The sequence below is a fragment of the Orycteropus afer genome, unplaced genomic scaffold (genome assembly GCF_000298275.1).
Source record: "Orycteropus afer afer isolate SDZICR_OR568_19922 unplaced genomic scaffold, OryAfe1.0 scaffold00006, whole genome shotgun sequence".
In the NCBI taxonomy this organism is placed as follows: Eukaryota; Metazoa; Chordata; class Mammalia; order Tubulidentata; family Orycteropodidae; genus Orycteropus; species Orycteropus afer.
The window spans coordinates 26150381-26177847 of NW_006921593.1; the positions used below are offsets into that span (position 1 = coordinate 26150381).

A 27467-nucleotide genomic window follows, 5' to 3' on the forward strand; every position below is an offset into this window, starting at 1 on the left:
ATTCAGGAGGGATATATTCAAGATCATATTTTGGCTCTTGTGGACTTGTTTTAATTGTCTTTAACTTCAAGTTGAACTTGCATATGAGCAGTTGATGGTTTGTTCCACAATCACCTCCTGGCCTGGTTCTGGCTGAAGATATTGAGCTTTTTCCATCACCTCTTGCCACAGATGTAGTCAATATGATTCCCATGTGTTCCATCTGGTGAAGTCCACGTGTACAGCCGCTGTTTGTGTTGTTGAAGAAAGGTATTTGCAATGAATAAGTGGTTGGTCTTGCAAAATTCTACCATGCAATTTCCAGCATTATTTCTGTCATCAAGGCCAAATTTTCCAATTACCAGTGATTCTTCTTTGTTTCTAACTTTTGCATTCCAGTCATCAGTAATAATTAACACATCCTGATTGCATGTTCAGTCAATTTCAGGCTGCAGAAGTTGATAAAAATCTTCAATTTCATCATCTTTGTATTTGGTAGTTGGTGCATAAATTTGAATAATAGTGCTATTAAGTGATCTTCCTTATAGGTATATGGATATCATCCTATCACTGATAGCATTGTACTTCAGGACAGATCTTGAAACATCCTTTGTGATGATGAATGCCCCACCATTTCCCTTCAATTTGTCATTCCTGGCATAGTAGATCATATGGTTGTCTGATTCAAAATGACCAAAACCAGTAATTTCAGCTCACTAATGCCTAGGATATCAATCTTTATGCATTCTATTTCATTTTTTACAGCTTCCAAGTTCCCTAGATTCATACTTGGTACATTCCATGTTCCGATGATTAATGGATGTTTGCAGCTGTTTCTCTTCAATTCGAGTCGTGCCACGTCAGCAAATGGAGGTCTTGAAAGCTTTACCTTATCCATATCAGTAAGGCTGGTTTTACTCTGATGATGCAGCTCTTTTCCAGTTATATTCTGAGAGCCTTCTAACCTAAATGACTCATCCTCCTCCTCTGTGTTGGACAATGTTTCTGGACTATTCATAAAGTTGCTCAGTAATGTATCAGACAGTGTTTCCTCGTATGTATGTGAAAGCTGGACAATCAATAAGAAAGACCAAAGAAGAATGATGTCTTTGAATTATGGTTTTGGTGAAGAATATTGAATACACCCTAGACTGCCAGAAGAACAAACCTCTGTCTTGGAAGAAGTGCAGCCAGAATGCTCCTTAGATGAGAGGAGGGAGAGACTGTCTCACATGCTTTGGACATGTTATCAGGAGGGGCCAGTCCCTGAGGAAGGACGTCATGCTTGGGAAAGCAGATGATCAATGAAAATAAAGGAGGCCTTCAACAAAATGGATTGACGTAGTGGCTGCAACAATGGGCTCCAACACAGATTGAGAGTATGGTGCAGGACTGGGCAGTGTTTCATTGTATTGCACATAAGGTTGCTATGAGTTGGCATTGAGTTGATGGGAGTGATGGTTTTTAGGACTTCCACTGCTAAACCAGGAACAGTCTTGGGCAGACTGGGATCATCTACTCTCCTGGAGTCTGAGGCAATGCTGGAAGCTGTTTTGCCTTCCTCCAAATTTCTCAGAGAATGATCAAAGATTAAAATCTTGAAAACTAGAGGTGCAGAGAGAGACCCAGCTGAGCTCGGGCCAATCCTACTTATCCTATGTCTTCATTCCCTGCCTCCCTCTTTTCCTCCCTCTCTTCTCTCCTCCATTCTCTCCTTCTTCCCTCCCTGTCATCCTTCTTCTTCTTTGTTTTTTATTTTTTATTGTGCTTTTGGTGAAACTTTACAGAGCAAATTCATTTTCCAAACAGCAGTTTCATCTTTCCATCTTTTGGAGAAAAATCTTAAGGAGCAGAACTGTACGTTGCCCCTCACCCTGGAAGAGCTCCAGGCGGGCCACACAGGAAAGGCTGGGACTGGAGGGAGTTGAAGGAAAATGATGTTACTGACAATGCTTCCTCCCGGGCTCTTAACACTTGTGTGACCGACAAACCCAGCGAGGAAACAGACCTCATGGAGAAGAGGAAAAAACCTGTGTTGGGGAACCGGAGGTGGAGAGTGAACTTCAGAAGTCACATCATGTATCTTCACCAAAAGGAAACTGCAGCTTATGTACAGGGGAGACAGCTCAGGGGGCAGGAGTGCATGGAGGGATGGACACTGGGAAGAGGTAACTATGGAGAGGAAGTGGGAGGGGAGCTGTTGCATTGTGGTAAACTGTGGTCAACGTCATGAGACAAAGCGTATGTGAACTGCTGTATGGAAAGTTAACCTGCTCTGTAAATCTTCACCCAAATCACAAAATAAATAAATAAGGAAACTACAAAGATGGGCCCCCAAGGGAAGACAACGGCAGCCCGCTGTGCACATCTGAAAGCTCTGCTCACTGGGGTCGGGCCTTTGTTTCCCCTTTACCTGATGTGGCCATCAGGACGGGCTCTCCTCAGGATGACCCCTAGAGTCTCATCATTCCAGCTGCAGCATGGGCAGCCGCCATGACTTAGGGTTTATGACTCTAAGCATCAGCTCCCCGCCCAGCTGCCCGCCCTGGTGTCCTCTCCTGCCCTCAGCTGTCTCTAAGTTTTGCTGGTTTTTCCCAACGCTCATGATCAGACCTCTCTCCTCCCACTGGGCTAGAAGCTCTACCTCCCGTCTACCTACCCAGTTCCAGTTCCTTCTTTTTCTAACTGTCTTCCACAACAGGGACTAGGAAGTGGCACATAGGAACAGGAATCGTGCAAAGAGAGGGGAACTCGAGTAGGGACTTCTCCATGGTAACTTTCACCTCTGTGCCATGGCACCCTGCAGGCAATGGGAGATGGCCTGAGGGGGCATTGGATTCTCGGGCAAGTGTGAAAAACAGGAAAATGTTTTTCTTGGCCATGAAACTCAAACTAAACCAACTGCCACTGAGTCAATTCTGACTTACAGTGACTCAACAGGACAGGACAGAACTGCCCCATCGTGTTCCTTAGCCTATAACCTTCAGGGAAGCAGGCTGTCTAATCTTTGTCTCATGGAGTGGCTGGCGGGTTTGAACCACTGACCTTTCGGTGAGCAGCCAAGTTCATAACCACGGCATCTTCTACTTGGCCATATCTTTAACATTTTCTGATTTTTTTTTTTAAAAAAAACCTTTAATGTTTGCAGCAACAGGTTAGGAACTGAAGAGTCAGGAAACATGTACCCAGTGACTGCCAGGCTCCACTAATGGAGGTAGCGGAGGCTCAGTGGTGGCATGCTTGCCTTCCACAGGGGATCGCCAACTCAATTTTCCGCCAAGGCACCTCGTACACAAGCACCGCCCATCTGTCCTTGGAGCCTTGCTTGTTGCCACGGTGCTGAGCAGGTTTCAGCAGAGCTTGCAGACCAAGGAGAAAGGCCTGGTGATCTCGTTCTGAAAATCGGCCAGCGGGAACCCTGCAGATCACAATGGCTCGGTCCGCAATCAATCGCGGGGCCGCTGCAGGACCAGACAGGACTGCGTTCCACGGCGCACGGGGTCACTGCCAGTCAGAGCCAACCTGATGGCAGCTGACAGCAACGCCAAGCTCCAGGCTCTAAGGACGACCAGTGAGCAGAGCAGACACCCCTCGGCCCTGATGCAGCTTCATAACCTTCCCAGGCGGTTCGGCCCAGTGCACACTGTGTGCAGAGAAGAGGGACGCACTGGTAGACAGGACTCACCTTGACTCTTGTGTCCTGAGGCAGGGCCCTCGGCTTGCTGACAACGGTGAAAACTTCTTGGGTGATACGGGTGGCTGGGAGGGTGGTGTTGGAGGGCTTTCCCCTCTTCCGGGCCCGAGCGAGGTATCCTTGGGCACTGGATCGTAGCTCCAAGCTGTGGACTGTTGGTCAGGGGAGTGGGCCTGCTTCCCATGCAGGGGCATCGGCAGCCCAAACAACCCCACGCCCATGTAGTTGGGGTTCATAATCTCGGTGATGCTGGGGCCAGTGCATGGAGGGACCCTGTGGGGGAGACACACAGTCACACACAGGAACTGCTTCCCTTCTCAGGGTCAGGGAACCAAGCAACGTCTGAGGGCAGTGTCCTGTGGTGTTCCTTGGGGCCCTTCCGGCTCCTCCTCAACCCCTTCACCTCTTTGTGGGTAGTGGATTATTCATTCATTCCCACATGCAACAGAATAACGACTGAGTAAGTACCAAGTCCTGGCCCAGGAGGGAGGGTGGTGGCACCGTGCAGTGAATTACTCAATATGGCTCTTCCAGCCATGGTCTTTGTGACTCCCACCAGATGACTGGGTGGAACTATGTAAATGTGAGGTGCTTGTGGACCACCAAGGGGATTGGACAGCTTGTTAATAATGTAAATAAGGTACATGGCTCCCTGGTGGGGATTTAAAAAAAAAAAAAAATCAAACTCCCTGGTGAGGATGGGACCGTGCAAATAAGGTGCAGTTTTGCCATCCTGTTAGGCTTAAAATGAGCCCCCCCAGGTGGAAAGGGGGATCTTATTACCATCAGGAGAGAAAAACCAGGAGTGGAGTACGTCCTTGGACCCGAGATCCCTGCGCTGGATGTCTTCAACCCCGCAATCTGAGAGCGAGCTCTAACACTTTGCTGAGGTGGCAGAGAGACAGAAAGACAGAGGCAGCAGAACCAAGGGACCAGCATGAGACAGAGTGGTGGGCTTCTTGGCCCACAGAGAGAGAAAGCCGAGTGCCTCCAAAGAGAGGCTTGCTGGCAGAAAGGGTACCTCTCTGGGTGCCTATCAACAGAGCTAGAAGAGCTTTGTAATACTTGCCTGAGTAGGGCCGAGGCCAAGGCCAGAGGGAAGCATGCCTGGGCATGGCTGAGAAGCTATTGTCTGGACTGAGGAACCGAACCCTGTGTTGCTTCTGGCCCTGAACTGGAACCTGTTCCTTCCCTAATAAACCCCAAATCATGAGTACCGTCAGTGAGTTCTGTGTGGCCAGTGCCACACATTATCGAAGCAGGCAGAGAAGTAGAGAGCTGCGGGAGGGACAGTTCGTGTCAGGGTTGGTAAAAGGCTGGAGGGTGGCAGAAAGTGTGACCTCTGCCTCACAGGGTTCAGCCTTGACTGTTGATCTTGATCCTCCTCCCACCTTGTGAAGTTGGAAGAGGTCAGGCAATGCCACTCCCACACCCTTTTTGCAGGTGGCTAACACAGAAGCCACAGTCTCTGTTCTCACGGAGCTCACACGCCAACGAGACACACAAAACCAACCAGCACAGAGACAGGGAGACAGCAAGACTAACAGGAGGGTTGTGACAAGTCCTACGTGAAAACCAGGAAGGGAGGGGGGGATGTTCTCAACAGTGGTTAGAGCGAGAGCAAAGGCCCTGCGCTGAGAAGAGGCTTGGTTGTTCCAGGAAATGTGAAGGCCCCTGAGCCGGTGGGGAAGAGGGGTGAGGCTGGCAAGGTCAGCAGGGCTGGGTAACTGTGGCTGGGCCAGGTGGGACTGGGGGTTAGGGAGGAATCTGGGGCAGGGCTGGTGGGCAAGAGCGGACAGTCTCATGAGGAACCAATCAGCATGCGTGCTTGGTCTGTGGCATCAGGATGGAGTTGGCCAGGCAGCTGGGGGTCACAGAGGACAGGGCTGGGGCCTCGCCTGTGCAGAGTCAGCTGTTATGGGCACAGCCCAGGCCTCGGAGTGGTGACCTTAACGTCACACACTGAACACTCAAACACACTGAACACTCAAACACACGGGGCAGCCGCTGGCACCACCCTCCTTGGTCTGACACCGATCTCGTTAGAACTAAAGGACAGAGCTGGTGATGATAGTGGCATTGTGAATGGTGTCTGGCTCCCATCTGCTCCACAGCTGAGCCATCTCCCTGACCCCCAGAAAGGCATGCTTCAGGAAGAAACGGAGTTCCCATGAGGAGCCAAATGGAACAGACCTTGTTTCCCGACCCCCGTCCTGACCCTGGGGCCAGGCAGATGCATCTGCAGACAGGGCAATTATGGGAGGTGTGGGATGAAGAGGATGCTCCAGGGAGGTGGGGATCATTAGAGGAGTTGGGGGAGGCTAGGGAGTGGGCTAGGGGACTTCCTGGGTACAAAGGGCTGGAGGGAATAGTGAGGGGACAGGAAGGGAGAGGAGCCAGCTGTGCGCTGCAGCCAGTTCCTGGAACACCAGCTCCCCCAGCGAGCTCAGGTGTGGCCTCGCCCTATCGGCAGGTATGCTGACCTGATGACCTCCCTGGCTTGATTCTGGAACTTGAGACATCACTGGGTTGAGGAGACCCTGTCTTGGGGGACTGCTGTCCTGTAATAGGAGTTTCTGAATGGTGCAAACGGTTAATGCACCTGGCTGCCGACCAAGCGGTTAACGCACTCGACTGCTGACCAGTTAACGCACTCGGTTGCTGACCAAACGGTTGCAGGTTCAAGTCCACCCAGCAGGGCCTGAGAAAAAAGTCCCGGTGCTCTACGTCTAAAAATCAGCCACTGAATGCTGGCTGGAGCACAGTTCCATCCTGGCACATGGGGGTCGCCGTGAGCCAACGTGACCGCAGCGGGCTGCCTGGTCCCCTAGGAACATGGGCTTCAGTGTCCTGGTTATTCCCAGTTCAGTCTCTGCAAGGGCAACTGGAATGGATTCTCTCCCGTTAGTAACACAATGGGGCTTGTTGGCTACCAAGCCCATGGAGACCCAGCAGCCACTTGGTGACTAGGAATCGCACAGCTATCTGCGGTTGCCTCTTCCTGAACTACACATCTTGCTACTGGCACTCAGGGTCTAAGGTATCTCATTGGCTTTGGTTTCTTGAGAACCCGACACACAGCAAGTGCTCAACAAATGTTAGCTGAACTGAACTGAATGTTTCACCTCAGAAAAGTCTCCCAGTCCTCATCATGGTCACACCGCCAACCCCTAGAGATGAGGGCTTGTTCTCAGAGACACATGGAGCTTACAGCTTACAGCCTCTTCTGGGGGGGCGGGTCAGAGGCTCCTTCTTCCTCCCTGTCCTGGTGTCTCTAGGCTCCAATTATCTCCTCCTGGGCCCTGTGTCTGCAAAGCTACACTAGCTTTTATTGGCCCCTGGCAAACCCCACTGCTCTACCTGTTGGTGGGTTCCAGCAGCTTTGTGGGGTCGTAGCTGGTGAAGCTCTTCAGAGACTTGGGTCCACAGGGCTCATCCCTCTCTGTCTTCACAAAGTCTGGAAGGAAAAGATCAGAAAAGAGGATTTGAGGGCCCAGCCCCCAGGTCTTAGACCAGGAATGGCAAAAAGGTTCCCAGTTGTACACTGAAGCGGGCCAGTGAATAGTGGCTGCCTGAGGGGAGCAGCTAAGCAAGACTCAGAGACCTCATCTGGGCTCTCAAGAGTTCTGTGATTGATTAATAATGTCTGCCACTGGGTCAGAGGGAGACAGTTGGCACATGTGACCTCATGCTGTCATTCCATGGGATGCTTCCAACTTGGTGGTCTCAGCAAGGAACAAAACAGGAAACTATTTCTTGCCAGATCAGATGAAAACAAACATAAAAGGTGTCCCCACAAGATCACTGGGAACTCAAAGCCAATCTATTTGTGGGGCTTAACGGGGAGATGTTATCCCCACCTCCATTTCCAACTCTGATCTGTGGCTGTAGAAGTGCTGGATCCCATCTCCCTACCCACTGTCCTGCTAGGGTAGAAGGGGGTCCCATTCCCTGGAGGCAGCACCCCTTAGTGAGCTGAGCTGTGGCTGGTGTCAGGGTGCAACATGTCCACATGCCTCACTATTCACATTAGAGCCAGGAATGTTTAGGAACTCCAGCTTGACACTGGATGAAACTGCACTGTTCATCAACCAGATGAATCTTGGCCCAGTTGCTTGCTGGCTATGTGACCTTCAGACATTCTCTTAGCTGCTCTGTGCCTCAGTTTCCCCATCTTCAAAACAAGGATGACAACACTGGCTTACAAGGCTGTTGTGAGAGATTAGTGAACGTCATCTGTAAGATGATATATTTACACAGCATCGTCAGTTGCGTTGTTGACGCCCTGTTCACTTGCTAGGCGCTGCTGCTAGTCAAACATTCCCGAGCAGGAATTAAAGCAGAGAGGAAAAGGAAAAAAAACCTCTCGATTTACAACTCTTTGAGCAGCTCCGGAGCACTCCAATCTTTTATTACACCTTTTCCTCACTTACCATCTGGGCATCTGACAGTTTGCATTTATGACAATAGTAAAAGATATACTATCTGACTATTTTATGCATTAATGACATATGTCTGGCAGTAATGAATGTCAAGGTGTGAGGCAAGAGTAATGCTGGCTGTGATGGTTAAAGTTATGTGCCAACTAGGCTAGACCATGATTCAGAGTGGCTTGGCAGTTATGTAATGATGGAATTTGGCAGTTATATCATGGTGTAGTCACCCTCCACTTTGTGATTCTCCATCCTCACATGAAGGCAATTTTTGCAAAATGACCTGGTCTTCGGAACCTAACCCTGTTGATGAGTGAGGAGAGGGTTATTTCAAGCAGAGCGGTTTTAGCATAATGGATAAATGCAATTTATAAATATAATTTCCAAGTTTCAAAATTTTATGTAGGATTAACATTCTAAACTCAAATCTAGACATTTCTCTGTGTTTGCACTGACATTAAGGTCTCTTGATCACATTTCAATATTCTCATAACTGAGCAGAGACAATTCAGATCTAAGAGATAAGGCACCTGAACTATTCAAACGAGAATCAACAAGGTCTCCTTTGGGGACAGACAGGGGATGACCCCCTGAGGCTGGCCTCTCACTTGGGGCAAGAAAATGCCCACAATGAGTTTGTTGTCCCCAAGCTAGGCTTCAGAGATGTCCTCTCTGAGAGCCACGTTACATGGATCTCCCAACTGCCAACCAAAGTAAGCAAGTGGCATTTAGCAGAACAAAGAATGGAGTTCAAGTTGAAATAGTGGGTTAGGAAACCCTGCCAGGAAAGAACAGACCATAAGGTACCGCCATTTTGGAGGGGTGTGTGGCTAGAGTAGGCACAAGCCAAGGAGAGGGACTCAGGGGTGTGGGCTAGGGCTTCTACTCTGTGAGGTGGACGGAAGCAACAGAGAAAGTACAGAACCCTGGGTGGGGCCATGAGGCACAGATGCAGGTACGCATGAGGGCATGGATCCATCTATGAGTGCATAGCATATAAGGAGCCCTGGTGGCACAGTGGTTAGAGCACGCACCTGCAAACCAAAAGGTCAGTGGTTCAAACCCCCCAGCTGCCCTGCTGGAGAAAGATGTGGCAGTCTGCCTCTGTAATGATTTACAGCCTTGGAAAACTCTATGGGGGCAGTTCTACCATCCTTTAGGGTTGCTATGAGGTAGAACCGACTCAATGGCAGTGGGTTTGGTTTTGTTGCTTTGGCATACCACATGACCATGGGAAGGACAGGGGTCCCATAGGAAATCCTAAATTCCAACTGCAGCCAGTAGCTTTCATCTCTTCCCCCAAGTAGCCTATAAAGAGCTATTCATTATTGAGTTATTCTGTAATCTTGGTCTCTAACAGAAGTGACAAGGCCCACAAGACTGGAAAAAGGTGAGAGACAGGGAGCTGGAAAATTCACAAACTTCACGTCCTTAAAGATCAAGTTGAGTGCGGTTGGCGAAGGGTGAGCTTCTGCTGCTGGGTAGAGTTTCGCTGGGGATTTCTGAATTAGGGAGAGTTGGGCCCAATTGCCTCTCAGATTCTTTCCAATGCTGGAATTCTATCCTCAGGCCCCAGCAGAGAGAATAGTTAACAGTTTCTCTATGAGAACCATCTCCCCATTCTACTGGGATGGAGAGGGACCCGAGGAGGGATCTTCTTACCATAGAGCTTCTCTCTCTTCTTGCCTTGGGACGTCTGCAGCTTAATCTCCCCACGGAAGTGTCCTGTCATCTCTCCATGGTGGGTGAGAGGCGTGTGGATGGGGAACTGGGTTTCCGTGGCCTCTAACCGTAGGGCGATGCAGCCCTCACCTGGTGGGGAAAGGGGACAACAGCATGATGGTGAACTTCATGTGTCAACTTGGCTAGCTATGGTGCCCAGTGGTTTGGCCAAATACTTGTCTAGTGGCTGTCAGAGTAGTAGCTGTAGTGAGTTGCCACTGAGTGGACTCCAACCCACGGCAGCTGCTGTGTAAGAGACAGAAATGTCGCCCAGTGCAATACCATTCCCGTCGTCACTGGAATGGGTGAGGGCATTGTCCAAGCTATTAGAGCAGTTACACCTGATTAAATCAGTTGGCCTTGGGTAGAGCGGGCTGGCTTCCAACGTAATCCAGTGTGATGTCATCAATCAATCAGATGAAAAGGGTTTTGCAGCCAGACCATAAATAGACACAGTTGTCCCTCAGTGTCCCAGGAGACTGGTTCTAGGACCCCTGCCAATACCAAGATCTGTGCTCCTCCAGTCCCTAACATAAAATGGCAGAATACTTGCATATAACCTATACACACCCTACAGGAGACTGGTTCTAGGACCCCCAGTGGATACCAATCTCCTCAGATGCTCAAGTCCTTTATAGAAAATGGTGCACCCTCCTGTACACTTTAAATCATTAGATTACTTACAACACTTAATGCAACATAAATGCTATGCAAGTAGCACTTTATGCTCCCTCTTGGCCTCTGAGGGGCTGCTTTGATCACTTAATGGCTTTTTTTTCCTTCGAGTATTTTCAATCCACGGTTGAATCTGTGGATGCAGAGCCCATGGATACAGAGGGTCGACTGCGTTCTGGTAGAACTCCCAGAATTCTCCACTCTGTACGCTCCCCTCACCTGACCTACAGATCTCAGACTTGCCAGCCCCTGCCAGCACATGAACCAATTCCTTGCAGTGTGTCTCTATCTCCTATCAGTGTACCTCACTGCTTCCGTTTCTCCAGAGAACCCCAGCTAAGACGAACAATCACGCCAAGGTTCTGCCACTCCCCAGAACGTATGTGCCTGGGGCCTAGAGGTCTACCTCTGAGACCCCAAGACAATCCTTTGGAACAACGGCCAAGGCAAGGATTGCTTGATAAACTCCATAGCAGTCAGGGAAAACAGCTCAAACCTACGGCAAAATGAACTCCCTATGGAGTAAAATCAGAAAATGCAGCAGAAAAACAGCATGAAATACAAAACTGACTGCTGTAAGGAATGATACCTTCCTACGGTCTGAAGCAAGGTAAGAAATGGCAACAGGAGACTGACAGGTTTGATGATGAAAAGCTTAAAACTTCTGAACAAAGAAAAAAGAAATTAAAAAGGAGGCTGGTGGGGAGCAGGGCCTCATCCCAAGTGAGGATGTGATCTGAACTCCAGCAGCAGCGAGGTCAGACATGTTACACAAAAAGACATGTAACTGGTCAATTTCATGAGTGGGAAATTGCCCAGCCTCCTTCGCCATCCCAAATGCCCATTAAGAAGGCACTAAGGCACTCTTGTACAGAGATGAGATTAGCCCGACATGAAAGGGGAAGGGAAGACAATGCCTGAGGGGATGAAAAGATCAGCTGCTGGTTCGAACCCACCCAGGGGTTCAGGAGGGTCAGGGATGAGCAGGGGCAGCACAGCCATTTTAGGGCCGTGAAACTGTTTTCCATGATTCTGTGATGGTGGACACATGACATTACACATTGGTCAAAAGCCATAATGAAAACTACGGGCTCCAGTTAGTAGTAATGTATCAATATTGGCTCATCAATATAACACATGGAAGATGTTAATTTTCATTCGACTTGGATCAATAATCAATATCCGTGGAAGTAGCAGTCAAGAGATCAAACAACATACCGCACTGGGCAAATGGGCTGCAAAAGACCTCTTTAAAGTTTTGTAAAGCCAAGATGTCACGTTGATGACTCAGGTGCGTCTGACTCAGGCCTCGGTCTTTTGAGTCACCTCGTATGCGTGTGAAAGCTGGAGGGTGAGGAAGGAAGACTAAGAAGAATCAATAGGTTTGAAGTGTGGCGTTGTCGAAGAATACTGGCTGTACCATGGACTGCCAGAACGGACACATCAGTCTTAGAAGAAACACAGCCCGAATGTCCTTCAGAAGTGAGACGGCGAGAGTGCGGCTCACTGACTCCAGGCATGTTACCAGGGGAGACCAACAGCTAGAAAGGGATGTCACGGTTGATGACGCAGACGGCCCACAAAAAACGAGGGAAAGCTCAGGGAGAGGGACTGCACCGCAGCCACGAAGCGGACCGAACACACCAACGGTCCCGAAGACGGAGCAGGACCGGGGAATGTTCTGATCTGTTATCGATACACGAGGTCATTATGAACGAGAGCCAACCCTGTGTCACCCACCACCATCAACAACACAAAGCTGTCAGTAAGAAGGGAGAGTGTGGGCACAGGGGTACGTGGGAACTCTCTGTACTTTCTGGGCAATTTTTCTATAAACCTAATTGCTCTAAAAAACTATATTTTGAAAATAAAAAGATTATTCCCAATGCCAGCAAAAACCTGGGGCAACGTGTACCCATGGAGACGAGTGTATGATACAGCCTTTCTGGAAATCAATTTCTAAGTGGTAAGAGTGACACACATATTTATACCCTTTGATGCAGCAAACATGAGAATGTATTCAAAGAAATAATTCAAAAGACAACAAATAAAGCTGAGAGAATGAAAACAGCCCATGGAGAGGGTCATTGCGGTGTTACTGAGAACCTTAAGGAGATACCTGGCAGAGCTGTGGTGACAGTCACAAGGGGACACATTTGAGAATGAGGTCACAGAAAATCCAATGAGGAAGCAGCCATTAAACATGACAATTAGGAAGAATGTGTGTGAGGAACATGGAGAACACTGAGGATAAAAGACAAAGTGAAGAAAGAGATACTAAGAGGGTATCTCAGTGACGTTATTGTTGTTAGGGTCCCTCGGGATGACCCCCCGTCGTAGTGACCGCGTGTGACAGGACAGAATGGCCCCACAGCATTCTGCAGCCTGTGATCTGCCCAGGACACTACTAGGGCTTTTCTCCTGCACAGCTGCGGGGTGGGCTCGAACCACCAGCCTTCCGGTTAGCAGCCAAGCTCTTAACTGTTTCTCCACCAGAGCTCCCTTCTATGATGTTATAAATATGAAAACACGTGTGTGCATATGTGTGAGGATGGAAACATGAAATCAAAACAAGTATGGTTGCCATATCGCGGACGAGACTGCCAGTTGATTTTTTTCCTTTTGGTTATTTTGAGTACGAGTATCAAGAGGAGGAAACATACAAGGAACAAATATTTGAACAAGAAAATGGAGCCCATCAGATCTGTACTTCCTTTGTTCTGCTACCACACATTCAAGCGTCCCTGTGCCTGTGTGGATCCCTTCTCCTAGCCGTCACACTGGATGCGATGCCCAAACACAGCCAGCTCCGCAGGCCCCGGCTCAGGGACCTTCACTGATGGGGGTTTTTCTCTGACTGGGCTGTACTGGGAGGGGGTAAGGGCCTAGATTCTGGGGCCTGTCTGCCTGGGTTCACACACAAGGTCACACAGTTACTTAGACAGGTCATCCAGCAGTTGTACGACCTGGAACAAGTCACTTCACCTCTCTGAGCCTTGTACCAACCGGGACATGTACTAACCGGGACAGCAGTGCCTGTTTCACAAGGCTCCTGTCAGGAGTAGATAAAGCAACACCTGCCGCTCAGACTCTGACACGGCAAAGGCTCAGGGCGCAGGAGGCTGCTGGCTGCACTCCCCGGAGCCCAGTGGGACAGGAGGGTGACTGTGGGGAGCTGTCGCGGTGGCATCGCTGGAGGGAGAGGAGAGTGTGGGGCAGGAGTAGCAGGGAGAGGGGTGGGTGGGCTCTCCAAGGAGACATCACTGCCTCCCTCACACCAGAGGCCACCTGCCAAACAGGCAGGTTGTGCAAGTGGGGACACCTGTCCCAGACCCTTACCATAGGACTCGTCGCTGTCGGAGGACTTAATGCTGATTAGGATGTGCTGGTCCAGCAGGTACTCGGGGTCAGAGATGATGGGTATCAGCTGCAGGGAGAAGGCCAAGGTTAGAGTTGACAGGTGTGAGACAGGTGGGTGGCCACATAGATGAGGTCAGCAGCCCAGGTGTGGGGAATGCTTGAAGCAACAGGACTGCAGGTGTCCTTATCCACCTGATTTGAACCTCAGGTTTTGACCCCCAGCTAGTAGAAAGGAACCCACAGGAATTCTTACCCAGCAAGTAGGGGCTACTTCCTTCCAGCCCTGCCACCACACTGTACCCCAAGACTCCTAAGTAGGCTCTGGGGACCAGGCCCCAGGGGGACAGCCTGACCTCATAGCCACCCCTTCCTCCCTCCCTCCCTCCCCCTCCTTTGTATATCCCATAGTTCACCAGGGCAGTAGGGAACGGGGTTGGCTGATATGCAGATAGTGGGATTAGGAGCCAGGTCTTGGGTGACCCCTGCAGAAGGGTGGCTCAGCACCCTGTACCCCAGTCTCCCCATGCCACAGGTGCAGTCCTCTCCCTCGGTCATCCCCTGGGACTGCTATCACCTGTGAAGGAGCCCTCCCTGCTCCACGGCAGAGCCCTGCAGCTTGGTGTGGAGTGTCCTGCAGGGCTCAGGAGGTGGGGCTCAGAGATGACAGACAGACTTGCCCCTTCTGGGCCACCCCGACTCCCTGCTGTGACTTAGAGCACTGGCGGCTGAGCCGGGCCAGTGCCACTGTGTCTGTGCAGGTGCAAGGGGAGCTGGCTGGCTGCCACGCTGAGGCATTTTTCCACACACCAGTGTCCACGTGCTGGTGACAATTTAAGATATTTTCACAATTTAGGGCTTTTTATGGACTGAATCGTGTCTCCCAAAACTCTGTGTTGTAAACCCTAACCTCTATGCCTGTGGTTATAATCCCACTGGAGAATGGGTGGTCTCTGTTATGTGGATGAGGCAGGGTTAGGGCCTTGGAGACACAGGAGATTAAACCAGCAAGCAGAGCAGAGAAGGGGAGAGAGACGGAAACCCAGACAGAGACCACCCAGGCACAGACGCTCAGAGAGACAGGACCTGCGTCCAGCCCCCTACACTGTGAGAGAGTCAATTCCTGTTTGTTGAAGCCACAGGTGCAGTATAACAGAGGTCACAGCAGCACTAGATAAGGCAGACCCGGCTGTTCTCCGAGAGGACTCCAAGGGGGACTGATAAGAAGTTCTCACGCTGCTCTGGGCTGTTCCCTTCCTTCCCTTCCAGATACTCAGAGGCCCCTCATGCTCTCTCCCTGGGCCCCATGCTGACCAACAGGATGGACTCTCTATACCCCATTCAGAAAGTTCCAGAACAAACTACTGGAAACGGCAGTGGGTGCTCCAGGGCATTCTGGGGTTCCACAGCCCAAGCACCCAGGTCACTGACGCGTGGTGAGGGCCGGCTCCAAGTTAGACCAGGGCTGGGGCCAGGAGAGAGCCCACCCTGCCAGGAACCATTGGGGACTGAGTGGCAGCTGTCTGAACAACCTGCCTGTGAGGGACCAACCCACTGTGGAGGTGGCCGGGAGGGAGACTCTGGGTGCCCGGGCAGGGTACTCCCCGGTGAACAAAGGAGGTCGTCAGGTGACACAGGTGGGGAGGAGGGTCAGGAACAGACAGGGCTGGAGAGCAAGGTAGGGTCTGAGGGGCCAGGCCAAGGAGCTTGCGTTTGTCCCTCAACCCCAGGAGCTTGACCAGACAAAAGGCGGGACGTCAGGCTCAGGCATCCTGGAAAGTTCAGTCAGGCTTCAGGACACGTTGCTGAAGCCAGGTGTCGAGTTGATTCTGACTCCTGGCGACCCCGTGTGCCAGGGTAGAGCTACATGTCACAGGGTCTCAGGCATTCCGGAAAGTTCAGTCAGGCTTCAGGACACATTGCTGAGGCCAGGTGTTGAGTTGATGCTGACTCCTGGCGACCCCGCGTGTCAGGGTAGACTACGTGTCACAGGGCCTTAGCGGCTGACTTTTCTGAAGCACATCGCCAGCCTGTCTTCCGACGTGCCTCGGGTGGACTTGAACCTCCAACCTTGTGGTTTGCAGCTGAGCACATTAACCACTTGCACTGCCCAGGACCCCTTCCTTGTGCCTTCAGTCTGTGGGGTTCCCACTCCCTCTGGTTGGGGCTGGCTACCACTCTGCCCCTGGCAGCGCTGCTGGCCTAGGGAGGACAACCCCTCCCCCGGAGTTGTCTCGTTGGTGAGTTACCTTCGGAAGGGTCTCGCCAAACTTCACCACCAGCTCCCCTTCGCTTCCTTCTTCGTTTTCTCCCTCCTGACTCTTGACAAAGCCTATCAGGGGACAAGAAGGCCGGTTTTCAGAAAACTGAGCGAGAACCAGAGAAAGGACCCCTGGGCTGATGGAGCCCCTCCCGCTCTGCCTCTGCATCTTAGAGGCCTCGGCATCAGGTAGCGATCAGGCTTGTGCGGGTTCTGCCCTGTGGAGGGGACAGTCACCTGACTCTATTTTTAGGAAAATCAGAGAGATCCCCCTCCTTTCCTGCTCCTCTTTGCTACAAACCAGACAACAAAGAAAATCATCACCCCCCCCCCCAGGCAAGAGGATTAGTGAACATGACAACTCATCCCACTCAACACGGCACCCTTTTGAAATTCTAATTTAAGCTTCCTAATATGCTGTTTCCATAGAAATGTATGCAAATGTCTTGAGAGTTTATTAGAAACACCCGCACAAAACCCGTGGTCTCTGGAAGGGCTCTGACCCTGAGCCAGGGACCAGGGCTGGGGGACTCTGGGGAGTGGGCTGCTGAGGCCTCAGGCTCTCTGCCTGAGAGGGAAGGTGGGGCTGGGTGGCGCACAGCTGGCAGCACCCGCTGGCTTCCTGGTTTCTGGAAGCTTCTCAATCATCCCCTCCTAAGATGCTTCCTTTTTGTGCAGTTGAGTTCCCCTACTCTCCAGACCATCTCAGCAAGGAGAACTAGAAACCACAGAGCTTCTCTTGCCATGAAACAGCTTTCGACAATATGTCTGAAATGTCACGCAGAGAGGGTGTTTCCCAAACACAGCGTGTGTCGACTGCTGCTGGCTGACAGGCTGCTGCCCATCTGCAACTTGTGTTCCGAGGCTCCAACCACCTGGAGACACCGTGGTGGCGGGAAAGAGCTTGGTGAGCCCGGGGAGAATAAGTGATCACCAGCAGCTGTTCGGGCCCCAGTGCAGGCCTGTCTAAGTTCTGGAACTTTCCCCAGGCCTCTCTGGTTGAGTCAGAGCCCTGGCTTGGGGGAACTCTCAAGTGGGTTAAACTTTGCCCATGGGGCCAGAGAGAGGTTCCAGTTAGCTCTGTTGCCTAATGGTACTGAGGGGTCATTGAGTCATGACCAGATGGATCCATGAGTGTCTCTGTTCCCAGGGCTGGGGCAGTAGCATCACAGGCAACTGTGAGTGGGACCACCCCTCACAGGAACTGGGTGTCCCCTTATACCCTTCATCTCTGACCTCCATTGAGGTCCACTCTGGAGCCCCTCACAGAGAAGAGAAATGAGGGAAAGGACCACTTGTGATAAAGTGTGTATGAGAAACAGTCACTGCCCACCCCAACTCTGAGCTGGTTCAACAGCCACTTACTCTCCAAGCAGCTGGAGTGGAACTCAAGGTAGAATTTGGTCTGGGACTTGGTCTTCAGTGTGGCATAGCAGCTGAGAAACTCGATCTGCCCTTGGCTGTCCACAGTCCCGGGGCCTAGAACAGGGGAGAACAGGCATGCAATTCCACAACGTGCCTGAGGATGGCGCCCTTCAAACCAGCCTCCACACAAGAGCCCTGGGAAGGCCAGGGTCCAGGTGGGAGGAGTTTTTCCCAGCTGAAGCTACAACAAGCCCTACCAACCGCACTGACTCCCTAGACAAGGGTTATGGTCTCTCTGATGACACGTGAGCTGGCGCGGCAGAGAGCAGAGCCAAGGCAGGGGGCCTTGAGGGTGCAGAGACCCAGGGTTTAGTCTGAGCTTTACCACCGAGCTGCTTCATGATCTTAGTCTCCTGGTAACGGCTCAGTTGCCCCACCTGCAAATCTATTCTGGTCTGAGCTGAGGTAGTGAGGGGCCATCCCTCTTCTTCCTCATGCACAGCAACCCCATCCCGACACAGGGCTCCTACAGTCATTCCTACTAATGACTTTTACTTGCTCATCACCTGCGGTAGGTTACGGAAGGATTTTGCGGTGTCCTTAGGTAAGCTTTTTTTTTAATGGTTGGTGGTTTACCTTCCTCTCCCCTCCTGACCCTAGTAACCATCAAAGAATATTTCTTTTTGTGTGAAACCCTTTTCTTGACTTTTTATAATATTGGTCTCATACGATATTTGTCCTTTTGTGATTGACTAATTCAGCATAATGGCCTCTAGCTTCATCCATGCTGTGAGATGTTTGCAGAGCCATCATTGCCCATACTCCACAGTGTGGACCATAGTTTGTTGATCCATTCCCTTGCTGATGGACATTTAGGTTGTTTGGCTCTTTCTGCGTAAGCGTCTTTGAATTGTCCCTTCCACATAAATTCTGGGACAAACATTTCCAGCCTCCTTCCCATCCTGCCTGCTTTCTTTTTTCTGTTTTGAACCCACAGCACCAAAGTTCTGCTTAGGCAGGCGTTCGATCGACGTCCAGCTCCACAAATCGGGGTTTTTGAGCATCTACCATGTGTGCGCTCCAGCTCCAATGGAGGATGCCACGCTTGATCCTGAGGACACTCTACCCAGTAACAGACGTAAGACGCTGCAGCAACTCAGAGAAAGGGGCCACGGTAGAACCTAAAGGCCAGGAAGGTTCTGGAAAGGCACCGTGGCCGGGTCTAAGAGGGAGACAGTGTGGTAGGTCCAGGCCTGGCAGGAGAGGTGACCCATGGTACCAGACTCTTGGACATTAGACCCAATAGTTAGAGTGTCCTAGGAGGACAGTATACCACCTCACCTATGTCTCACCTGGTACAAAAGGCACAGAGCGAGACCATCTTTCCAACCTGTGTTTGGTGCCCTACACTCAGCCTTCCTCTGATCAAAGGTGTGTGTGTGTGGGGAAAGACTGCACCTAGCCAGGCCCAGGGCTGGACACGCCACAGAGAATGTTCTGCACCCCGGCTGGGACAAGTGAACCCTGGCAGCCAGGGCTGGGCTGGATTATTTGAGAAATTACCTACATATTTAAGTATTATTTACCAAAGTGTTTCCTAAAACTCAGTCATCTTCAGGGTTTTTACCATCTCCAACTCCCATGCAACTGTACTAATATTGACTTAACATTTTCTTTAAATAGACTCACTTTTTAAACTTAAATAAATGTATTTAAATAAGAACATATATCATAACACTAAATGAAAACTAAATTTATCTCACACGGAAGAGATAAATTTAAAGCATATGAAAACAAATGCATTATTTATTTCATCTACTTTCCACCCAAAATGGTCACTGGGGGAGCACGGTCCCAGGGAAACATGGGGAAGGTCAATCTTTAAGACCATACTAAAACCGAGGGTCAAAATGCTGACATATTTGCTACACAGGGCAATTAAGTTCTCTGACCCGAACCCATGATGTGGCTTGGACATGCAGAGACCCAATGGACTAACTGTAGACTTGGCTGGAAGCACGAGACTTGACCTATAGCCCAAAGTTGAGTGCCTGAGGCCTCCTGTCTTTGTGGAGAAAGGGGAAACGTATACGGTCAATTACTCACCATTCTTGGAGACAAACTGGGAGGTGACCCCTGCCTCAAACGTGGCAAAGACGGGGCTGTGGTCACTGGTCATGATGTCACTGGTACTGCCTGTGGGGAGTGGGGGGGAGGCAACTCTGAGCTGAGGAAGGCAACCCCACGGAAGAAAGAAGCTGACCTTTCTGGAAACCTCTAGTGGTGATAGGTTTTGCACGGCTATCTCATCAACTTTGTATAACCTGCTTAAAAGGCTCTGTGAATGACGTGTGGCTCTTGTCTCCTCACAGGTGGAATGTGCCTGGGTCAGCTGTTCCTAAGGAGCAGATCGTGGCAAGTGAACCCCGGAGAACTTTCTAGTCGAATCATTTCATTGATAGATAAGGAGCCCAAATCCAGAGTGGGCAGGAGAATTAAGGTCACTGAGCCAATCAGTGAGAGAGACAGGGCACCTTGCCCCACCCTACAAGGGCTCTCAGGGTCAGGAGAGCATGGAAGTGATGTGTAGATGCTTGGTGACAACTCGATCAAGGAGCGTGGAGCTTGGAGGAGAATGGAAGGCATCAGAGCATGTTTGTGGGATAAGACAAGGAGCACCGCTCTAGAAATCCCGAATTCTGTGAGAAAACCAGGAGGAGATGTCTGACAGGAAGCGAGCATTCTGGGCTGGAGATACAGAGCTGAAGTCATCAGATCGGGTAGAAGCTGAAGCCAGGAGAACGTGAGGGCTTCCTCCAGGAAGATGGGAAGGATGAGAAGAGATGGAGGCAGAGGAGGAAATGCCAGGACACGGCAGCCTTAAATGGTGGGCAAAGGAAAGATAGCTCGGGGGATGGAGGTGCTCACTCTGTTCGGGAAGGCTTTTACAAACCAGCAAGACAGAGAGACACCCTGCCCTTCTGGCAACCGAAGGCCATGAACAGGAAGGGTAGAAAAGAAACACAAGAAAAAATGCTCTAACGTTAGGCCTCAGGAAGGCCAAGTGGAACAACAGTGAGACAGAACAGAGAAGACACAAACGTGAGAAGGGACGCTGGGACTGGGAAAGAGGGGGAGGAGGGGAGTCACCGTCCAGGTGAAAGAGTTAGCCAAAAAGAAGGGCATCTTTCCCTGAGACAGGAGGGAAGAAGGCAGAGAGGGCAACACCCTACAGGGTCTGGAGGCAGGAGGGACTCTGGGAGGGTGCAGAGCAGTGTGAAGGAGGAGAGGAAGAGGTAGGGGAGTCGTTGGGCTGAGGGGACAACACAGGCTTTGGTGACAGTGGAAGAGGCTGTTCCAGGGTGTTATGGAGTGAACTGTGGCCTCCCAGAACACGTGTTGACATCCCGTCCCCTATACCTGGGAACGATGGGAAAGAGGGGTTTCTTCACGTAATTGGGTCACACCTGAGTAGGATGGGTCCTAACTCTAATCATTTCTGAGTCATAAGAGTGAGAAGAGGGAGGTGGACGATGGGCTGGACTCCTGCAGCGACCAGAAACAGGAAGTGACAAGGAACAGGCACCCCTAGAGCCACACTCTGAATTGCGACTTCCAGACTCCCTCGGTGAGATGGAGTGACTCAGTGGCTGCAGTGACGGGCTCAAGCAGAGCTAGGACTGTGAGGGAGGCACAGGACAGGGCACCGTTTTGTTCCGCTAGGTATGGGGTCGCTATGAGTCAGAGCCGCCTCGATGGCACCTGACAACAGTAGCCTCCCGAGCTGTGAGGAAACACAGTTCTGTTCCTCAAAGCCACGCACTTGTGGTATTTCTGTCACACCAGCCCTAGGACAGTAAGACTCGGGGACAAGTTAAAGGGCTGGCAATTTGCTTTGTAAAACAGTTCCCAAAATAGTCTAGATATTTATTGAAAAACAATGGCAACAACACTGCACAGTTGTGCTCTTAAGTCCTGGGAGGGGCCTCAGGCTCAGAGGGTGGGCCAGGCCTGGGCGGCTGCTGTCCATCAGGGCCCTGGCCTGCGATCCGGTCAGGTGAGATGCGCACTGGAGCCCAGAGGCAACCTCCATCCTGGCTCCGAGGCCACTGTCTAGGGCTTCACGGTGTTCTAGAAATGGACATGATTCCAGTCAGTGAGGTGTTCCAAGAATTCCGCTCTGAACCTCGGAGGTCTGCCTTTGTGGTAATGGGGACAAAGCAGCAGCTTTTAGGGGCGCATGCTCAAGCAACGAAGAACATCTTCCCCACATCTTCACCTTCCGAGGTTAACACGACTCCTCAGCTGTTCTGAGGCTGTATTTCATAATGATTTATTTTAATGCTGCCTATTGTCATGGGTTGAATTGTGTCTCCCAAAAACACACACTGTAAATCTTAACCTCTGCGCTTGTGTTTACCATCCCACTTGGGAAGGGTTTTCTTTGTTATGTCAAGAGGCCGAGTCAGTGCAGGGTGTGTCTGAAGCCACCACCTTTGAGACACAGAAGGAGCAGATTAGGACTCAGGAGTAGCAGAGATGATGGACGGCAGATGCCAGGGAACGGAGGAACAGAAGCTAAGGAGACAACGACCTTACTCCTCCAAAGCCAAGAGACAGGAAGCCCTCCCCTAGAGCTGGCGCCCTGAGCTCACTGCCAGCCTCCTACCTGCGAGAGAATAATTCTCGGTGTTATTCCTTGGTATTTCTGTTAGAGCAGCACTAGACACCTAAGGTACACATGATACCTTTTTTATTACCTTAACTCACTCTGCCGCCTCAGACACATGCATCTCATCAGGCTAGACCACTTGGACTTGCCAGTATCGGACCTTGTTTGACTCACAGAAATAGCCCTGTCATGTTTCAAACCTAGTATGTTCTTTTCAAAAGAAACGAAACAGAATTTCTCTTGAATAGCGTTTCCCCAAGTCAGATATCCCCCAAGCCAGGGGTTGTTCACTGAGCTGCCACTCCAAAGGAGTGGGGGGCCTGGGGCATCGGCTCTCAGGGGTCCGTGAGGGGGGCAGTGAGTGCTCCCACGTCACAGACGGGCAGACAGCAGCCCCGAGGCATGAGCCCTTCAGGTGCTCATCCCTTGTGGCTTGATGTGGTCCTGGGGACACAACAGCCTGCACCCCCTGCTGTCACCTGGCGTCTACTCACCGTAGGACTGACATACCACGTGCACCAGGGGGTATGATTTCCAGAGGACACGGTCACACCACGAGGGCAGGTTGTACTTCATCTGCAAGTCAGAGTCAGGGCGTTGCAAAGTACCTGCCGCTGCTTCTTTAACATCAAAGAAAAGCTTAGCCGGGACCTCTGCAGCCCTTGAGTTCGTCTCTAGTTGGTTCTTTAGAGTTTCCCATGTTGTCGCTGTTCTGTGCCAGCGAGCGGATTCCGACTACAGCGACCCTCTGAGACGGAGTAGAACTGCCCCATAACTGTCATCTTTACGGAAGCAAAGCCCAAACCACACCCACTGCCATGGGTCAATCCCGACTCACAGCGCCCCTAGAGGACAGAGTGGAACTGCCCCATAGTCCAAGGCTGTCAGTCTCTACAGAAGCAAAGCCTAAATCATACCCACAGCCACTGAGTCACCTCCAATGCACAGCGACCCTCTAGGACAGAGTAGAGCTGTCCCACTGGGTTTGCAAGGCCATCATCTTAACAGGAACAGACTGCCAGGTCTTTTCTCCTGCAGAGGTGGGTTCGAACCACCAACCTTTCGGTCAGCAGCCGAGTGATTAGCCACTGGGCCACCAGGCTCCTTGGAATTTCCTCATTGTCACCTTAAAGCCTCTCCCTCGCTTCAAGTCCCCACCGCCTCTACGCAGCCCCCACATGCTCACGTCCTGGACCCCGTCTTAGAAATGAGATCGGTTTTCCTGGCGGGTGTGCCCTCACCCATCCTCCTCACCTTCGCAGACTCCCTGCCACCTTCACCTTGTCTTTGGTCAGACAAACCCCTCTACCTGTACCCTGTGACGGATTTTACTCTGTGGCACAAATCTACATGCAGTTTCTAATTACGATTTGCCAAATGGGTGAGGAGGCCCTGCTCTTTCTATGTACCTTCATGGGAACAAAGAGGAATGGGGTGGAAAGGGGAGGGGCAACGTCTGCGAACAGGACTCACCCCAGTGGCTTTCTGCTTAGTGTAGGCGTATTTGTCTCGAGTCAGTCTTTCAAAACGGTAGGTCGGTGCGAATGTGATTTCCTCCTCCTCTGAAACAGAGACACTTTGATTTCAGTTTTGATTGAGTTGAAGTGTGTCCCCCAAAATGTGTTGGAATCCTAACCCCTATATCCGTGGATAAGGCACTCTGGTGGCACAGCAGTTAAGAAATTTGGCTGCTAACCAAAGGTCGATGGTTCAAACCCACCAGCCACTCCAAGGGAGGAAGATGTAGCAGTCCGCTTTTGTAAAGATAACAGCCTTGGAAACCCTCTGGGGGCAGTTCCACTCTGTCCTCTAGGGACGCTATGACTCAGAATGGACTCCACGGCAGTGGGTGTGGTTTGGGCTTTGCTTCTGTGATGACTAACAGCCTGGGAGACCCTGTGGTGCAGTTCCACTCTGTCCTCTAGAGGCGCTGTGATTTGGAATAGACTCCATGGCAGTGGGTTTCATTGGGCTTTGCTTCCATAAAGATTACAGCCTTGGAGACCCTGTTCCACTCCATCATCTAGGGGCGCTGTGAGTTGGAATCAACTCCACAGCAGTGGGTTTGGTTTGATATACACATGGACAGAATCCCACTTGGGAATAGGGTTTTCTTTATTATGTTAACAAAGCCTTATCAGCGTAGTTGTTGTTGTTGTTATGTGCTGTCTAGTCAGACCCAACTCATAGAGACCCCTCCATGGGTTTCCGAGGCAGTATCACTACAGAAGTAGATTGCTCAACCTTCCTTCCAAGGAGTGGGCTTGAACCACCAGCCTTCTGGTTAGCAGTCAAGTGCCCTAGGCACCATGCTTACAGTATGTCTTAAATTTAAGGATTTGTGAGATGTAAAACGAGCAGATAAGGTACGGGGAGAAGCCAGTACAAATGGGGGAAAGATGGATACCAAGAACGCTGAGAAGGCCGAGAATGCCAGAGATGCTGAGATGAAGACCCCCCCCCCCCAACAGACAGGAAGAGCCTTCTCCACAGCCGGTGCCCTGAGTTCTGACATCTAGCCTGTTAACTGTGAGAAAATAACTTTCTGTTCTCCAAAGCCACCCCCTTGTAGTATTTCAGTCACAGCAGCACGGGGGGACTAAGACAGCTCCCCAAGTACCACAGCTAACCAAGTGCCGCTTCTCCAGGCAGCATCCTTCCCCTGGGGGTGTGTGGGGGAGGGGGAGCCAAGATGGTGGCGGAAAGGGCCCACAGGAAGAGGCCTGCTCACCAAAGTGCAGGAAAACCTTCTGCTCCCTCCGCTCCGTCAGCAGCTGGTCGTGCGCCAGGAGGTCCGCATACTGCTGCTGCTTGATCTTCTGGATGATAGCGTCTGCCTCCTGCAACGAGAGGTACCCAGGCCACTGGTGGGACCCCTCTGTCACCCGTGGACAAGGAGGCACCACCACCTGCCGCCGGCTGCACAGGCCCCTGGAGTCCCTGACCCTGGAGCCCCAGGCGTGCTGGGTTGGCACTGCTTCTTAGCACCCAGCCGTTGATGAGGAAAACCCCACAAGCTGCAAGTGAACCATCACTCCGATAACACACGTTCCAGGTTACTCCAAATCTGCGTGTGAACTTCTCCTGTTTGCATCCTGACTTCATTAACAGTGTTACTTATTTTGTTATTGTTGACAGCAAAACACACACCAAGCCGACTGCTTCTGCATTTGAATGTAGAACATTCAGCGGCATCAGTCCTGTTCTTCCAGGGGTCCAACTACTCTTAACCTCCTTCTTCGAGTTGTTCCTCCTCCATGAACATTAAGTCACTGCCCCTTAAGGTTCCTGTCCAATCTTTCCAGTTGTAGGTCTGAAAACAGCATAATGCTCAGGGCAGACTTATTTTTTTTTCACTAGTGAAGCTAGACTACTGCTTGGTTTTAATACTTCAGGGGATATTTTTGGTTTAAGGCCTAGAGATTATTTCAGGGCACTAATTTCAGGGGTTCAGCCAGCCTCCATGGTTCCAAAATGCTTGTTGACTTTTAGTATTGCTTTTATTAACACTTCATGAGACAGGTGGGTATGTCTCTCTGTCTCTCCCATCTCTGAGGGAATGGAGACAGCCTGCTGTAAGCCCAAGAGAGAGTGGGAAACCCAGTCCTAATTCACGGGCCATCTGGGCCCCTGACCCCACTGGTTCTCTACCTATGAGTCAATGAGACATCAGTGGAACATGTCGGCCTTAGAATCCAGCAGTCACCCGTCCCACTCACTTATGCCACCTTGAGCCCCTGTTCTGGGGACAGCTCTTGGCCAATCTTCTGACTATGAAGGGTCAGGCCTGTGGTGTTCCTGTCCAGCACCTCTCCCATGTAGCCACTAAGCTGTGACAGAGGGGAGGAAGGTGCCGAGGACACTTTGTGAAGAGGGCTGTGAACAAGAGGCCGTTTACACGGGCTCGTTCTGGCTTCCTCCAGGCGGCCAAGGGAAGGGGACGCGGGAAAACCCTGGGAGTGGGGACAGAGGTATGGGTTCAAACAGTGTAGCTCGGTTTTCTCATCTGTAAAACGCAGTTCTGGAAGAGAGCTGTTGCATTGTGGCAAACTGTAGTCAACGTCATGAGACAGAGTGTGTGTGAACTGCTGTATGGAAAAAAGAATTTGGTCTGTGAACATTCATCCAAATCACAATAAAAATTTTTTGAAAATTGAATCTGTTTCTACTGCCCTCCATACCACCCTCACAGGATCGCAGTAGGAAAGCACTGAAAATCCCTGTCAGAGACGAAAATGTGGGATTGGATCCTGGGGTGGCCACGTAAACATGGTGACGTCATTGGAACGGTTCACTTAAGAATAGTTAAAGTGGCAAATGCTGTGTTATCTGTATTTTATTGTTGTCGTTAGTTTCAGTCACATTGATTCCGACTCACAGAGCCCCCTGTGTGTGCAGAACAGAACTGCCCCACAGGGTTTCCAAGGCTGGGGCCTTTCAGAAACAGGCCACCAGGCTGACCTCTGAGGCACCTCTGGGTAGGTTCAGACCACCCACCTTTCAGTCAGTCTAGTGCATAACCGTCATACTCCTGAGTGTCCCTTACATATTTTACCATAATTTAACAACAAAAAAAATTCCTGTCAGATGAGGGCAAAAGATCTCGTGGTCAGGCTGTTAAGAGCAGTCTTTGGGCAGACAGGCATCACCCTGCTGGTTGACAACTTTGGCCCGCACACCATCTTTCAAGAGCACCAAAGAACCAGCCTCTGGTTCCAGCCACATCCTGTGGTGCGTGCCTGTCCACTCCCCCTTCTGAGGGAGCAGGGCTGTGTTCTGTGCCACTCAGCTTCTCTGCCCACGGCTGACTGGACAATGGTGGGCATCCCACTCAAGGAAGGGCTTCCTTAGGCTGAAGAGTGACCCGTGATTTGGTGAGAAAAGATGAACTGGCCCGCCAGACGCCTTTCTTGGAGCTTGGGACCAGCAAGCTGAGAGGCTGTTGCTGGCTAGCTGGATACCCAGAATGCACAGCAATGGTGAGGAGAGGGGACGGCCATGACAGTTATGTGGGAACTAGAAGTGAGCAGAAGAAACTGGCAAGGTGAAGTTGATAACCAGTGGACTGTTGAGTCCCTGGGGTGGGGAGGAGCAGCTGTGGCCTGGCTCAGCCCACGCGACTCACAATGACCCCCTCTGCCCTCAGCTCACTCGAGGGAGCCTGGCCCCATGGAACCGCAGCCCAGCCAAGCAGATCCTTACCGAGACGGGCAGCTCCACGCGGTAGTTGAGATCTCCGAGCCAGAAGAGGTGGGTGAAACGGTGAGTGATGTTAAAGGGGCTCAGCCTCTTGTCGCCCAGGGCCAGGAA

General features: G+C 51.1%; 1 protein-coding gene across 1 annotated transcript in view; it reads right to left on the reverse strand.

Moving 5' to 3' along the window:
- INPP5D (inositol polyphosphate-5-phosphatase D) overlaps window positions 1–27467 on the reverse strand; it is a 177235-nt gene that overhangs the window by 15892 nt on the left and 133876 nt on the right. Inside the window, exons 14-24 of the mRNA XM_007943766.1 lie at window positions 27360–27465; window positions 24889–24997; window positions 23631–23719; window positions 22652–22733; window positions 19592–19681; window positions 17486–17599; window positions 16110–16192; window positions 13843–13930; window positions 9769–9918; window positions 7034–7130; window positions 3665–3946 (exon numbers count right to left, since the gene is read on the reverse strand). Of these exons, the coding sequence (XP_007941957.1) occupies window positions 3665–3946; window positions 7034–7130; window positions 9769–9918; window positions 13843–13930; window positions 16110–16192; window positions 17486–17599; window positions 19592–19681; window positions 22652–22733; window positions 23631–23719; window positions 24889–24997; window positions 27360–27465 (1290 nt within the window). The remainder of the gene's footprint in view (window positions 1–3664; window positions 3947–7033; window positions 7131–9768; window positions 9919–13842; window positions 13931–16109; window positions 16193–17485; window positions 17600–19591; window positions 19682–22651; window positions 22734–23630; window positions 23720–24888; window positions 24998–27359; window positions 27466–27467) is intronic.